The sequence below is a fragment of the Pezoporus flaviventris genome, unplaced genomic scaffold (genome assembly GCF_033815535.1).
Source record: "Pezoporus flaviventris isolate CSIRO_AGI_PZ_B2104156 unplaced genomic scaffold, CSIRO_AGI_Pfla_v1 ptg000013l, whole genome shotgun sequence".
Taxonomy (NCBI): domain Eukaryota; kingdom Metazoa; phylum Chordata; class Aves; order Psittaciformes; family Psittacidae; genus Pezoporus; species Pezoporus flaviventris.
In genome coordinates, this window is record NW_026892561.1 from 20882389 (window position 1) to 20895740 (window position 13352).

The following is a 13352-nucleotide window of genomic DNA, read 5'->3' on the forward strand; positions in this document are numbered from 1 at the left end:
TCTGGGATGGCCATCGTGCTTCAAGCAGATGGCTTCAGACTTGCCACTCGTAAAACAACATCGTAGGAGGAAGCAAGAGGGCTTGTCAGAAAGGAATGACCCAGGCTGTGTGTGGTGGTCTGCAGCAGACCTGCTCCCTACAAGGATGCTGGAGAGAGACTTTCCACTAGGGACTGCAGTGATAGAACAAGGGGTAATGGGTTAAAACTTAAACAGGGGAAGTTTAGATTGGATATAAGGAGGAAGTTCTTTACTGTGAGGGTGGTCAGGCACTGTAATGGGTTGCCCAGGAAAGCTGTGAATGCTCCAATCCCTGGCAGTGTTTAAGGCCAAGTTGGACAGAGCCTTGGGTGAGATGGTTTAGTGTGAGGTGTCCCTGCCCATGGCAGAGGGGTTGGAACCACATGACCTTAAGGTCCTTTCCAACCCTAACTATTCTATGATTCTATGGTTCGTACTCACCATGGCGTATGGGCACCTGCTCCAGCCTGGACAGCAGAAGGAACATGGCTTCCAGGTGGTAGCTGTGGAGCAGGCACATTTATACAGCCAGTGACTCCATGGCAGAGTGACACAGATGCAAAACTCCTGAGCTGGCCTTCCTTGCCAGGGCTACTCTCACCCAATGAAGAATACACAGCTGCTCATCTTGCACCAGGTTCTATGTATTATCACACTGGCTGACAGGTAGTAACACATCTTCTTTAGTAGGAAGCACAACACTGACCACTAATTATTGAAAACATAAAAAAGCCAAACACCACCACCATCACCACCAAAACCCAGCCAACCCAACCCAACCCAGCTGCTGCAACAGCAGCCTGTAGCTTGAGCTCTGTGCCTAATAGAGCTGCAGTGCACAATTCTATCACAGCTGTTGAGAACAGTACAGTTGACAATACAAACACTTCTGCAGGTTGATTTGTTTTTATAAGGATAGTGCAAGCAGCTTGTAAACAAACTGTTTAGATCCTAGAAGTCCTGTGCTTGGCTTTATGGCCTAATTAAACAGGCCTGCAAAGAGGTTGTTTTCCAGGCTTTGTTTTCCTGAATAAATTGAGATGGGGAAAGAAGCAGGACATGACACAGACTAGCTCCACCTGTGCTCCCTTCAGGCAGTGCAGAGATAAACCCTCCGCTTTCCCATCCAGCTTCCAAGATTTTAGACACGCCAAGACATCAGTTCTGGGCTGGGAGGCCTGTTTCGATGGGATCTAGCAAGTTTTGAAGTCTGCGGAGGGGAAGCTAGCAACACCTTTCTTTTGAGAGGTGATGAGGGAGCAGAGGCTACAGAGGAGCGCTGCTCCAGAGCACTCAACATTTCTGGAAACCATCTTGATTCTGACCCGGATCAGTTTCAAAACCAAAACCAAATAACCCAAATACTTGCCTGCAGCTTCTCTCAGTGCACACAGCTATAAAAGCCTGCAAACCTACAAGAAGTTGTAGTGATACAGCAGCCCAGTTACAGCTACCCAGAAAGGTATTAACACTTGTACACCTCTATATATTAATCTTTATAAATACAGTGTTCTGCATGAAGAACTATAGGAAGACGTCGTTCAAGGCTGGGGATTTTTACAAAAGCCTGTGAGGGCTTTTGTTCACATCTCTGCCTTTTTTCTGCCACTCTGGAACACTTGTTCTTTTTCCTCCTTCATCTCCCACCCAGTCCTAAGTGGCTCGGTTAGTTGAAGGGTCCAACCTCTGTGCTTTGCCATTCAAAGCAGTGGGAAGGAGGCCACGCAAAAAGCTGCTCTACAACTTTCAAGGGTGAAAAGCTAAAGTGTGAGGCAGGTTCAGCTGTCAACAGAGTCCCAGGGGAAGGGGACAGTCATAGCTCATCCCTGGAGGATGGCGCGTTGAGAGGTGACTGGGAAGGCAGAGCACCCTTGCTCTGGGCATCGCTGTGGATCTTGCCCTGCTGACGGGCTTTCCAGGAGTGTGCTCTGTCCCAGTCTGTTGACACAGTCTCATTGTCCCAGATTGTAGAGGTCTCTGTGTCACTGAGGTAGCCTGGCTGCCCGGTGTAGTGTGTAGGGTAAACAAGAAGGGGTTCTGCTGAAAAGGCTTTCAAGTCTCTGGACTCATAGTACTCCATGTACTTCGCTCTAAAGAGGAGAGAAAAATCACCCCAGTAACAGAGTTCACCAGTGCCACTGCTTATGACTGAGAGATACAAGCCAACCCACCAAGCAAACTGATCCCAGGGAGTGGAGGTAGTTGCTGGGTGGCGTTCTAGTAGAGAGTTCTGACTCTCTACAGCCAGAACCTCCCATCTTACAACCACACACAACATATGCACCCAACACCTTCATTACCAGAGATAGCCAAGTGTCTCAGGACCAGTTCTTACTCAGTTCAGGGCCTGTGGACAATAACTCCTCTGCAGCAGGTCTGTCACCTCCTTTGACCTCTGTCAGGAGCTCTGCTCTAGAGAGCCAAAAAACCAAGTAGCCCTGTCTCCCACCAGCCAGGCTACAGAAGTGAGACACACCAATATGATCTGGCTTAAGGGTATTAGAAAGATCCAGCTCACGTCAACATAAGCAACAAAGACTTACTACTTACACAGGGTGCTTGTTGTACATAACTGGCAGAAATTCATCTACAGGCAGCATCTTGCTGAAAGGCTCAGCTCCAATGAGTTTCTGAGCCCCTTGGAAAGAGATTGCATACCCCAGGGTCCAATATGAGTAATCAGCTTCCACCAAATTCATGACATTGGGAACTGCTTTCTCAGGCTCTTGCACCTGCATCCTTTTCCGGCCAATGTAGCTTAAAGGGTGAAAAAAACAAGGAAACTGAAACCAAAGTGAATCTGAAGCAACTAAGACCAGAAGACTATTCATGTCAACCAAAGAAGGGCAACGGAGCAACCCAAGAAGTAATCCCTGACCAGGCCCACAGATTTCTATCCTGCACCCCTCCCAGACATCCAAGCCTTAACCCACTGAGTGCCAAAACTGTGAAAGACTTCACAAGGGAGCAAAGATGACATGGTCCAAACCTCAGGACTGAACTAACACCACCATTTCCAGCCTGCCCCAGAAGGCAGATCTGTCCTGATGGCAAGAGCCACTGAGAAGTCTCTGCCACCTTCCCCTGAACTCCAGCATTAACCTGCATCTCCACCATGACACAGCAGGTGCTGCTGACCTCCACTGTGTGCCCAGCAGTTCCCAGGTGGCTGAGGGACAGTTACTTACATAAGCTCCCAGTCTAGCTGGGCTTGTTGAACGTCACCCATCAGCTTCATGAGCTTCCTCTTAAACTGGTGTTCAAAGCGTACATCGTCCTCAATAACAAGCGTCTTCTCCAGTTCTCTGTTCACCACCTGAAAACAAAAGGTTCAGAAGCAATCACAGTGGCACATCCCCATCTGAAGTCGCACACACCATCTAGAAGCCAAGAGCTGCCACCTCGTATGAGCACAGCAACCACCTCCCCAGAGGAACATGCAGCAGCCTTTGATGCCAAAGCTGCTGTTCAGAAAACACTCCTTCTTAGGAGAAAGTGTTTGTGAAGTCTGAAGGAGGACAGTCGAGCATATCCAGTCTGGCCCTGACAACCTGAAGAACACACGTGCAAAGACATCCTGTACCTGGGTTCCCACATTATCATATGATTGCTGCACTGCCCGACTTCTCAGCACTGAAGTCACTCCTGCTGGCTCTACACTCTTTGGAGCAGTGCCCTGCCCTGCTGAGAAGTGCTGCAACTAACACCTCCCAAGGCAGAGGGCTGTCTACATCTGAGTAACCACTGCCATTGCCCAGTCTTCTTTCAGTACCAAGTCTTTCCCCCTGTCTCTGCCACACCATACATGAAATAATCCCTCCCGCTGATGTGGGGCTGTGTAACTGCAGCATCTATGACCAGCACAGCCCAGATCCTCTCAAGCTTTCCTCTTCAGGTGACCAGGGACAGATGGAAGCTTTTATCACCCAAGCAAGATCTCTTAGCTCAGGTAACTGAGGTGCCTACTATTAAGCATTTTCATGACATGCCAACTCAAAAAAGCCAGTCAGCAGAGTCACTGGAGCTTGCTTCAGTCTACATGCAGAGCAAGAGATAAAAAGAGGAAGTTTTTGAAACACCATTTGTTCTTCAAAACCTTCTTGCCTTTCTCCTAAACAAACTTGCTCCAAGCAGGCTACTGGATGGTTTGCAAACAGTCATGAAAATACTCTGATAAAAATCATTCATCTCTGCTGCCAAATGGAAAGCAGAGACAAGAAAGCTGAATACTGTGTTCAAGAAAATGCCCATGCCTGATCCCCTACAAACCAAGGAAAACTGTTCCATCCTACAATTCCAGAAACCAGCATCGTACTTAATGCTCTGCCTAGGACTGGCTGTGTGCCTTCCTCCTGCACCTACCTTCAGGAACACCAAGGCACCTGCAAACTCCTTACCTCCTTCCAGATGTAATAGTGACTAAGGAAGCAGCCAATCTCTCCTCTGGTTAGTGGCCTGGAAGAGTATGGGTCCCGGTATCCTGGGAGCATATCAATGCTGAGAGCTTTGAGCTGACTTGCGTTAAGTGCTCTGAGAAAAGAGAAAACATCTATCACCGTTTAAAAGAAAAGCGAATTCAAGTCAGGCACGGACACAACATGGGAAATGCTGCTGATGTTCAAAGAAAACCTCTATCTTGAGAAATGCCTGCACTGGTTTCACTCACAAACCCCGAGAAAAATTAACTTACTGATTTACATTTCTAAATCGATCCAACAAATCATAGCCTTAACTCTGCTAACAGCTTCTTGAGGAACCATCAATGTGGCAGGTGCTTGGCTCAGACCGTTTTCCTAAGAGGTCTTGATGGGTGCTGAAGTCTTCAAGACCGCTAGATGGCACGTGGGTTCCTATCTCCCTGAGGCCTTTTGCAACTCCCAGACCAAAAGCTGCTGCTTCGGTTTCTCATTGTAAAAAGGCCTTAACACACCTTAGAGTAAACTCGGAAAGGGATGTGTCAGGGTTAACGCTGTAACATAGCAGCTCTGCAGCGCTAGGGTGGACAGCCTTTCCCAGGAGATAATTGCTCTCACTTTTACTGCTGACTCCTTTGAACTGTGTGCAAGCGTTACAGTTCACAGAAATCAGCATGATTTTAACCCAATTTTTGCCTTAGTCTGAACCACCCTGCCCTGGCTCTCTCATGGAAACTGACTAATTGCAAAAGAAGAAAGAAAGAGAGCAAAACTGCCCCAAACAGACTGTTGCGTAGGTAAAAGCGATATTCACCTCTCCCCTCAGCCCAGCCTTCCCCACCAGAAAGGAGGCGCCAGGGCATCCAAGGAGATGGTGTTAAGCAGTTTTGCACAACCCGCTCCTTGCAAACACCAGCCCCAGCCTAAACTCACTTTCCATCCACAGCCTCCACTATCTTGACTGCAATCTCCTGCTCATAGAGGGTCCGCAGCATCCGATCCCGCCTGTCTTTCCGACGCTTCAGATTGATCATGAAAATCTGCATAGAAGAGAAAGCCATCAGCCTCCCAGTTTGGCACCGAGGAAGAAAAGGGAGTCCTGATCCACTCTTCTCCAGCAGCCCCACTGGAAAAGCACATCTTTTGAAAATATTGGGGGTGTTTTCATCCAGGTTACTTAGAATTTGCAACAAAAGATTGAGTTGGTTTTGAGTTGAAAGCTTAGAGGCTACTTCTCAATCTTAAAACCATTTTTTATGGACGCTCACAGGGGAAACTTGCTCTTTCAGGGTCAATAAAGTTGAGGGGGTACCAGTCACAGCAAAGTCTGTAACTTACAAAGATATAGGATGCTTTGATTCATATTAAACACAGAGTATCACGGTCATCTCCAGCCTCAGTCCTAGGGGAACACTGACCCACACGTTTCTCCACAATGCTGCCACTGCCTCTATTGAGTACTATCAGTGGGGCCACCTTTCAAGTACAAGGACACAGTAAAGAAAGGATTTTTGTCATTACTTCAGACACTGAAAATCCACTGCTACCCCTGCCAGAGCAGAAAGCCTAGCAGAGAGCCAACACTGGGTATAGACTCTCTGGTGGAGGGCAGAGGACTTAAACCCTCATTTGCAGGTACACTGAAGAGGGTCAGAGATATTTTTCAGTCCCCAGCAAGCAAGTGCAGCCCACTAAGGAGCAGATCAAATTCCAGCCCAGTACAAATGCAAAAATAATAAATTGGATAAATAAAGTGCAGCCACAAAGGACAACATGGAAAAAACTACACCAGCTGTGTCCTCAACACAGACACTCAAACACACAGAGCCAAATCAGGTTCAGACTTTATGATTCCTATAAACAGATGGAGCAGGATACACCATGAAAACAAAGGCTCCCCTGATCACCACAACTCCCTGGGCCACAGTGCCACTGCCACCCTGGAAGAAGCATACGCAGGGGCTGCTGGCTCTGTGAATAACACAAGCACTGGTTAATTAAAGCACAGCAGAGCCCTATCCAGTCTGTTCTCAATGCCTGCCCTCTTCACAACATGAGCCAGAGCTGGGAGAGGAATTTCTGCAGCTTTTTGGGGCACTACCAGTGTCAGCAACCGTCTTTGTAGTTCACTGCTACTTAAGGCCATAGCAGAAAAATGTGGCAACCAAGAAGGGCAGGGGGAGGAGCTGCCCCAGTAAAGAGACAGCATGCATGCTTTTCATCACTCCTGACCATACCCAGCTTGGGCTAGAATCCAGGTGGCAGCCTGCATCCCACAGCTGCTCCAGAGGTCCAGTGTTTCTCTCAGGTGAGAGAAATCACTCCCTTCTGTCACTGGAAAGCAGGAGAGTTTTCCCAAAAGACTGCATCTTGGCACAGAATGGAAGGACTGCCAAGCTGCTCCGCAGAGTCACATGTAGAGGAAACACACAAGAACTGGGGAAATAACCTGCACTTCAGCCCAACTTCTCCATCTCCCCCTGGCTGGATTCAAACATCCATACCTTCAAGACAGGAGGTCCAAAGATTTGCTGGGCATGGCCCTTGCACACAAGTCTACACTTCTAAACATGGCTCTCGTAGCAGGTACTAAATGCCCACAGACCTGGCTGTCCTTGTGTCTCTAGAGCAAACACCAGAGGGAAAGAGCACGTCCTGAGCCCTTTCCATTCTGCTCCCCTGAGCTCAGCACTTCTCTCCAAAGAAAAAAAAATGGCTATTTTCTCCTTGCAAAATGTTTAAGACCAAAAGAGGAGTGATCAGGAAAGAGCTAACTACGTGAAAAGATAATATACTTTGAGGGAAATAGCTAGAAGCTCAGCAGCAGGGAGAACCCAGGTCCTCTAGGTGATGAATGGGAAGACAGTAACAGTAAAGTAAGTTCCTTACTTCATCAAATCCCATCTTGTCGGGGTGCTTTGGAGGAACAGAGACATACTGAGAGGGTTCAATGGGAGGACGATCGACTGAAAGAGATGAGAGATCCCAAGCATTACCTTCACATACATGTTGCATCGATACAAGGTACCGCCACGTGTTTTCATCATTGGGCCAAAAGCCCCAAGGAGCCGGGATGTGAAGTCAGGCCAGGAGCGAGTACAGCAGAAAGCATCCATGGTGCAAAGCAGAAGCCAGCAGCCATGTGCCAGACAGACATCATGACAAAAAACTGAGTTCTGCAGCATCTGCTCCACATTAAAGATGCATCTTTGCTTTTGATCTGGGGAAGCTGAGGGATTTTGTGAATGGGGTTGACCTGACTGTGAAGTGATTACATCCCCGGGGAGAAAATGGAAAACCACATATCAAAATCGCATGAGAACAATCAGATCAGGATGCAGGCTCCCAAGGGGAAGAAAGCTGGGCTGCTGGCAAGAGAGTTCCACAAACATCAACTGGGGGTACTGGGAGTGAGGGCTGGCATCTGTGGTGTCCATCATGGCAGGGCACAGCAACTTACTCATAGCCTCTATTAGCGTGTGCACAAAGTTCTCAGTTTCTTCTTGCAGTGTCTGCTGTGATTTCAGGGGCATGGGAAGGAAACCATAGTGTTCACGGTTGCAGATGAACATCTGTATTCCTGGGGATCATACAAAAAAAGGAAATTAGAGTCAGACCTTTACCAGCACCTCAGTCCCAAGAAGATCTGCTTCATAAGCAACCAATCAAAAGCACCACAGTGATATTTTTGGCTTATTCGGCCAGCAGCAAGTGACCTCCCCTACAAAATCAGTTTTTACTTGCTCCCTAACAGCAGGTATTTTTACCCTGCAATCAGTTTCCCTCTAGGAGAGACTGGAAACCCTCCTCTTAGAACAGATACAGGGTCTTTTGCAGCCTTTGCCTTCATGCTACAGAAACAATCATACAGCAGAGGCATAACTGCCCATAGCAAAAGCAGTGTCTGATACACAGGCACATACAGAAGGATTCCTGAGGGTACCTGGGGAGTACCACAGGAACCCTCATCCCCAAAACCCCACCTGCACTGCTCAGACCTGGCACCTCACCTGACAATCCCTTCATAAACCCAGAGCCAAAAGCAGCAACAGGTTTTCAGCCTCTGAGTAAGCCAGCCTCAAGTGATGCAATGGGCTTTCACCTGCAGCTATGATGAAGGAGATGCAGCAGCGATCCTAGGACATGGGGCCTCTCTCCGTGCTCAGGGAGAGCTCAGGGAGACCCAGTGCTCAGCATCGGCCTCCAAAAAGGGGGTGAGGGGCGGAATGTGACAGGACAAGGGGGAATAGCGTTAACACAGAAGAGATTTAGACATTAGGAACAAGTTCTTCACTATGAGGGTGGTGAGATACTGCCACAGGTTGCCCAGAGAAGCTGTGGCTGCTGCATCCCTGGAAGTGTTTAAGGCCAGGTTGGATGGCGCTTTGAGCAACCTGATGTAGTGGAAGGTGTCCCTGCCCGTGCCAAGGGGGTTGCAACTAGGTGGATCTTTAAGGTACCTTACAACACAAATCAGCCTATGATTCTATAAATGGGGCTCAAAGGTAGGGGAAACACACAGGTTTCAAAGTTCAGAGTGAAGGGTGGAGGCAGTTTTCTTCAGCTGCAATTTAGGTAGATGGCATAATAAAAAATACTACCTGCTGACATTCATGGATTTGGCACTGACCTCATCAACTAACCTTACCTGGCTCACTGAGCTCTGTTCTTATCCTCTGCTGGCTTAAAACACAGTTGATCTGTACAGATTCGCACCACTATTTCTTTTCCTTCTGGGATAAAAGCTGTTTTAGAATGGTAAAGCTACCTTAAAATGGGGAGGTGGACTTGTTCTTGGGCTCTGTTTTTGTAATCAAGTAAAGCATTGCTACCAGGGACAGAAAAGGTATAGCCAGTTGTGTAATGATCAGCCTTTGTCAGGCAGTGATGAGCATTCACAGCTATGCCCTAAACCCACAGCCACATTTAGGCAACTTCTATTTCCCCCAGGGCCCTGTGAGCAGACCTTCCTGCTGGCTGGCTCCAGTTCTTCAGAGCCTCAGGCTGAAAGGAAGCTCAGGACATCTGGCTGGCTAAATGCTATCTTGCATAGAGTGCAAGGGGCCCTACAGAGCCCAGCCACACTGAGATTTTGGTCTGAGTCAGTACTCCCACCACAGGCCACATCCTCCCAGCAGAGGTGGGATGGTCTCTTCGGAGCATCACAAAACAGTTGCTTTGAGCAGTAGATCCACTGTGGAAAATCCATGGTTTGACCCGAGGCGTTTTCCCATCTCTGAACTTGGATGTCATCCTTTTACCCTGGGTGACAAAACTCAGCCCAGGACAACAATCTGAGCAGATCAGTGGGCCAGGGTGTTGAAGCAAAGCCTTTGATGTCATGGGTCAATCCTGGGAAAAGCTAAAGTGCTCCAGGATGGAAGGGGAAAATGATGGATTTCAATCCCTAACGTATTTCTTACACAGATGGGGCTAACGCAGTGCAGTTACCACACTCACTGGATGCTGTGTTTCTGGGAGAGCTGTCAGAGGGAACAAGTGGGGCAAGTAGATTGGAGGGAGCCTGCTTTGCTAGCCAGGCTTGAACTTCAGTTCTCCTCTGGAGCCAATATTTCCGTGTCCTGACCATGAAAGTCAGGACCCCACCTCACCTCTGCCTCCCAAGGCTCCAGTTTCAGCTCTTGCTGCCTCTGCCATTTGTCTCTCTGATTTGATGCCCCTCATGCTCTCATAGCTGAGTTTTAAAATGCCTTGCTTAGTCAGCCAAGACAATGCCATCTTTTTCAGTACTGTCAAGAACTTCACACCAGAAACATACCTAAAGGAAAGCTACAGACATCTGGTGTCTGCTGTGCTGGTCTGGAAATGGTGGGAAAGGCAGTTTTCTCAGCCCGTCTCTTCTGCAGAAGCAACTGCCAAATCCAACCAGCTACACTGCTGCACCTTCTCTCTGCTTGCCTGAGGGACAGCCCTTCTTGCTCACCTTAACTTTGCCTCCTTTACGAACAGCACAGGTAACACCGAATGCGCATCACTCGGAGGACCCACAAGCCATTTTTCTCCACTACTTCACTTCAGTAAGTCAGAAAACCACTCATGAAGCTCTAAACAGAAGTGCATTTCATTGGTGCCAGTGAGCTTTCATCAGTCCCTTTTGCCTTATAAGGCCCCAAACTTTCACTTTTTCAACACAGCAGGGCAAAGAACAATATAGATGGCCATTACAACCATATCCTTCCCAGGAGCTCCTTTCAGCTCTGACACTGCTATACACACGTCTGCTAGCCAGGACTTCACAGGAGACACAATACCCACCAGATACACGCTCCGAAAACAAATGGGACTGAACATCTTCACCAGAAGTACAGCAAGATCAGCCCTTAAATTTTTGACAGTGATTTCTCAGACACAGCTGGAGCTCTCAGCAAACACCAACAGCCATTCCAGACAAGGAAAGAGGGCACTGAGGTTGTGACTTGGCCTGAAGGGACCCTTGTATTTCACATCTAACAGAAATCCTCCCATGGCCAAGGTGAAACCAATCATGGTATCAGCCAAAACATCACCCATTTTCTCTCTGCTATGCCCCAAGGGTCTCAAGGCAGCACAGTGCTCACCTGGTTCTCCCAAAGTACCAGTAATACAATGGCAATCATGCAGCGATTTTACTGCTCACACACCAGCTCTGACCCACTTTTGCCTGCAAGAGATTTCCTCTCAGCACAGCCCACAGGCTCCACATCATTCCCCTATAAGTTGCACTTTTGAGATGCTGCTTTCAAGAAAACCCAACCAACAAAAAAAAAAACACCCCAAAAAACCCCAAACCGAAACCCACCTCCCTCAGACAATTCTTGCTGAGCTGCCACGAAGCAAAACCTCATAAACACTGTGGATGATCATCTTGGGCTTTGTTTTCCACAAAGGCTGCTACATTTAAAGAGCCTCTGGCCTTCACCCCTTCCTCATGGATCTCCTACAAGTGGTGACTTTAAATACCTTGCCTTCAGTCTTCAGAATACTCACAGTATTCACCTTTGTTCACTACTCTCTTGCTGTGACACAAATTAATGGTGGATGCCACAAATTTTGTCTCTGAAACACTGCCCCTATCCCAAGAACAGCTCCTATTTCCTTTGAAGCTAGCTGTGAATCAAAAGTCCATTGCCAGTCCTGTGCTGCTGGCTATCCCTGAACAGGTCCAAAAGAGGAAAGAGAACAGGGTCTTAACTCACTACTGAAGTCACACAGGACTTCTGGCCTGTGAATTCAATGTAGAGGTCTGCATGCCTCTGCAAGTGAATCCTGCAAAGCGAAGGCTCCAGACATACCTGCTTGGCGACTGGAGAAGGCAAAGACCATGATATCATCAAAGCTCCAGGTGTAGTCCTGGTGGGGGGGATAAAACATCAGCTTGGTGCAGGCCTCCTTCCTCAAGTCGATGAGGAATGTGGAATGAATCATTGGGACAGCAAAACAGCCTGTCCTCTTCCATTCCCGTATCAGGGGATAATCCAGGGTCCTTTTGTAATAGCCCTGAAATCACAGCAAGGGGGCAGCTTGTTACAAGACATTAGCAAAAACTCTCACCCTTAGCCCTCCCTCAGCAGAGATTGATCAGCTTAATTCTCAGATTTGTAAATGTCTCCCATTTGGAAAGGGCTCAGTCAAGTATTTAGAAACTATCTCCATCCCAAAAGTTTAAGCTTGACCTTCTCTTTCCTTTTTTAATAGCTATTGGAAATCCAGGCCTTTCCATTGCAAAATTCCCTTGCAATAGTGCTTCAAACCTTGGACTATTTTCTCCTGACTCTTCAAAAAGCTTTTTTGCACATACATCTCAGGTCTGATCCTGGAAGCTACTGAGCATCCATGACATCCCCCATATTCAACAGGCACACAGAAGACATTCATTCAGTATCTCACAGAATAGGACCTGCAGATTATTTGCTTCACTGCATCAAAGGCATCATCTCAGTCTCCATCTTCTCCATAAGAATTCCCGCTTCCTCCACCCCAGGGCAAGCAGGTTTAATACTCACACCTGAGCTCTCCCCACACACTCTGGAGGAGGCACTTCAGCCAGCACATTTCTCTGTAGCCATGATCTTTGCTAGACTTCCAGTACTCACATTGTGTGGCTCACAGCTGGTTTTGCAGGTACAGTATGTCTAAAGCTACCACATTTGGAAATAAATACACTGAATTACTCCAGAAAGAAAATCCTAACAGACCAATATGACATCTGGTTGGATCCAGAGCAGATTCTGGTTTTTACAGAAATGATGAGTCACTAAAGTAAGTTACTTTTACATCATATTTTCCATGAGCATCCTAGCAACAGCTAAGCAAATCACTGCAGAACCACTTTACCCTGGTTTTGTGTAGAAACACGGTATGATGCATTTGTCTGATTATGTATCTGTCAATCCTCCCCTCTGCCCTTCAGATGCTTTCTCACCATACTGTGAGGACTAGGTATCACAGCTGGTCTGATTTTCATGAAAAGGAGTGAGTAGGCAGAGATCTTACTAACATTCCTACTGAAGGAGGGGTTAAGATATTCAACCTTTAACAGACATCCGAGAATGCCCACAGGTGAAAGGTGCTGGAAATCAATCTTACCTCCTCCAGAGGTAAGATTGATTTACTTAGTGAGTACCTCCAGAGGTACTCACTAAGGGGTATGGGGGGTTTTCACTGCTCATAAATCCTGTGTAGTCAAGAAAGACTCCAACTTGTCAGCACTGTTGCTGTGCTCTCCTAAGGTTAGCTTCATGACAACTCAATGTCAAGCAGTCAGTTTCTCAGTGCCAGAAGCTGTGTTTCAGGCCATGCTCCAGCTGTTACCCCTCTCACCAACTTCCCAGGGAGAGCAAGGCTGACAGCATGAAGCTGTGGGACTGAAAGCACAGAAACAAGAAGCAGCAACCAAGAATAAAAAAATCAAGTGGG

The 13352-nt window shown here is 47.6% G+C and overlaps 1 protein-coding gene across 1 annotated transcript in view; it reads right to left on the reverse strand.

Annotated features, from left to right (window-relative positions):
- Positions 1-457: 457 nt before the first annotated feature.
- The window catches only part of COLGALT2 (collagen beta(1-O)galactosyltransferase 2), a 54024-nt gene continuing 41129 nt past the window's right edge, over positions 458-13352 (reverse strand). The window contains exons 5-12 of the mRNA XM_061452103.1: positions 11729-11933; positions 7897-8016; positions 7326-7402; positions 5370-5476; positions 4419-4551; positions 3210-3337; positions 2572-2778; positions 458-2111 (exon numbers count right to left, since the gene is read on the reverse strand). Of these exons, the coding sequence (XP_061308087.1) occupies positions 1835-2111; positions 2572-2778; positions 3210-3337; positions 4419-4551; positions 5370-5476; positions 7326-7402; positions 7897-8016; positions 11729-11933 (1254 nt within the window). The 3' untranslated portion in view covers positions 458-1834. The remainder of the gene's footprint in view (positions 2112-2571; positions 2779-3209; positions 3338-4418; positions 4552-5369; positions 5477-7325; positions 7403-7896; positions 8017-11728; positions 11934-13352) is intronic.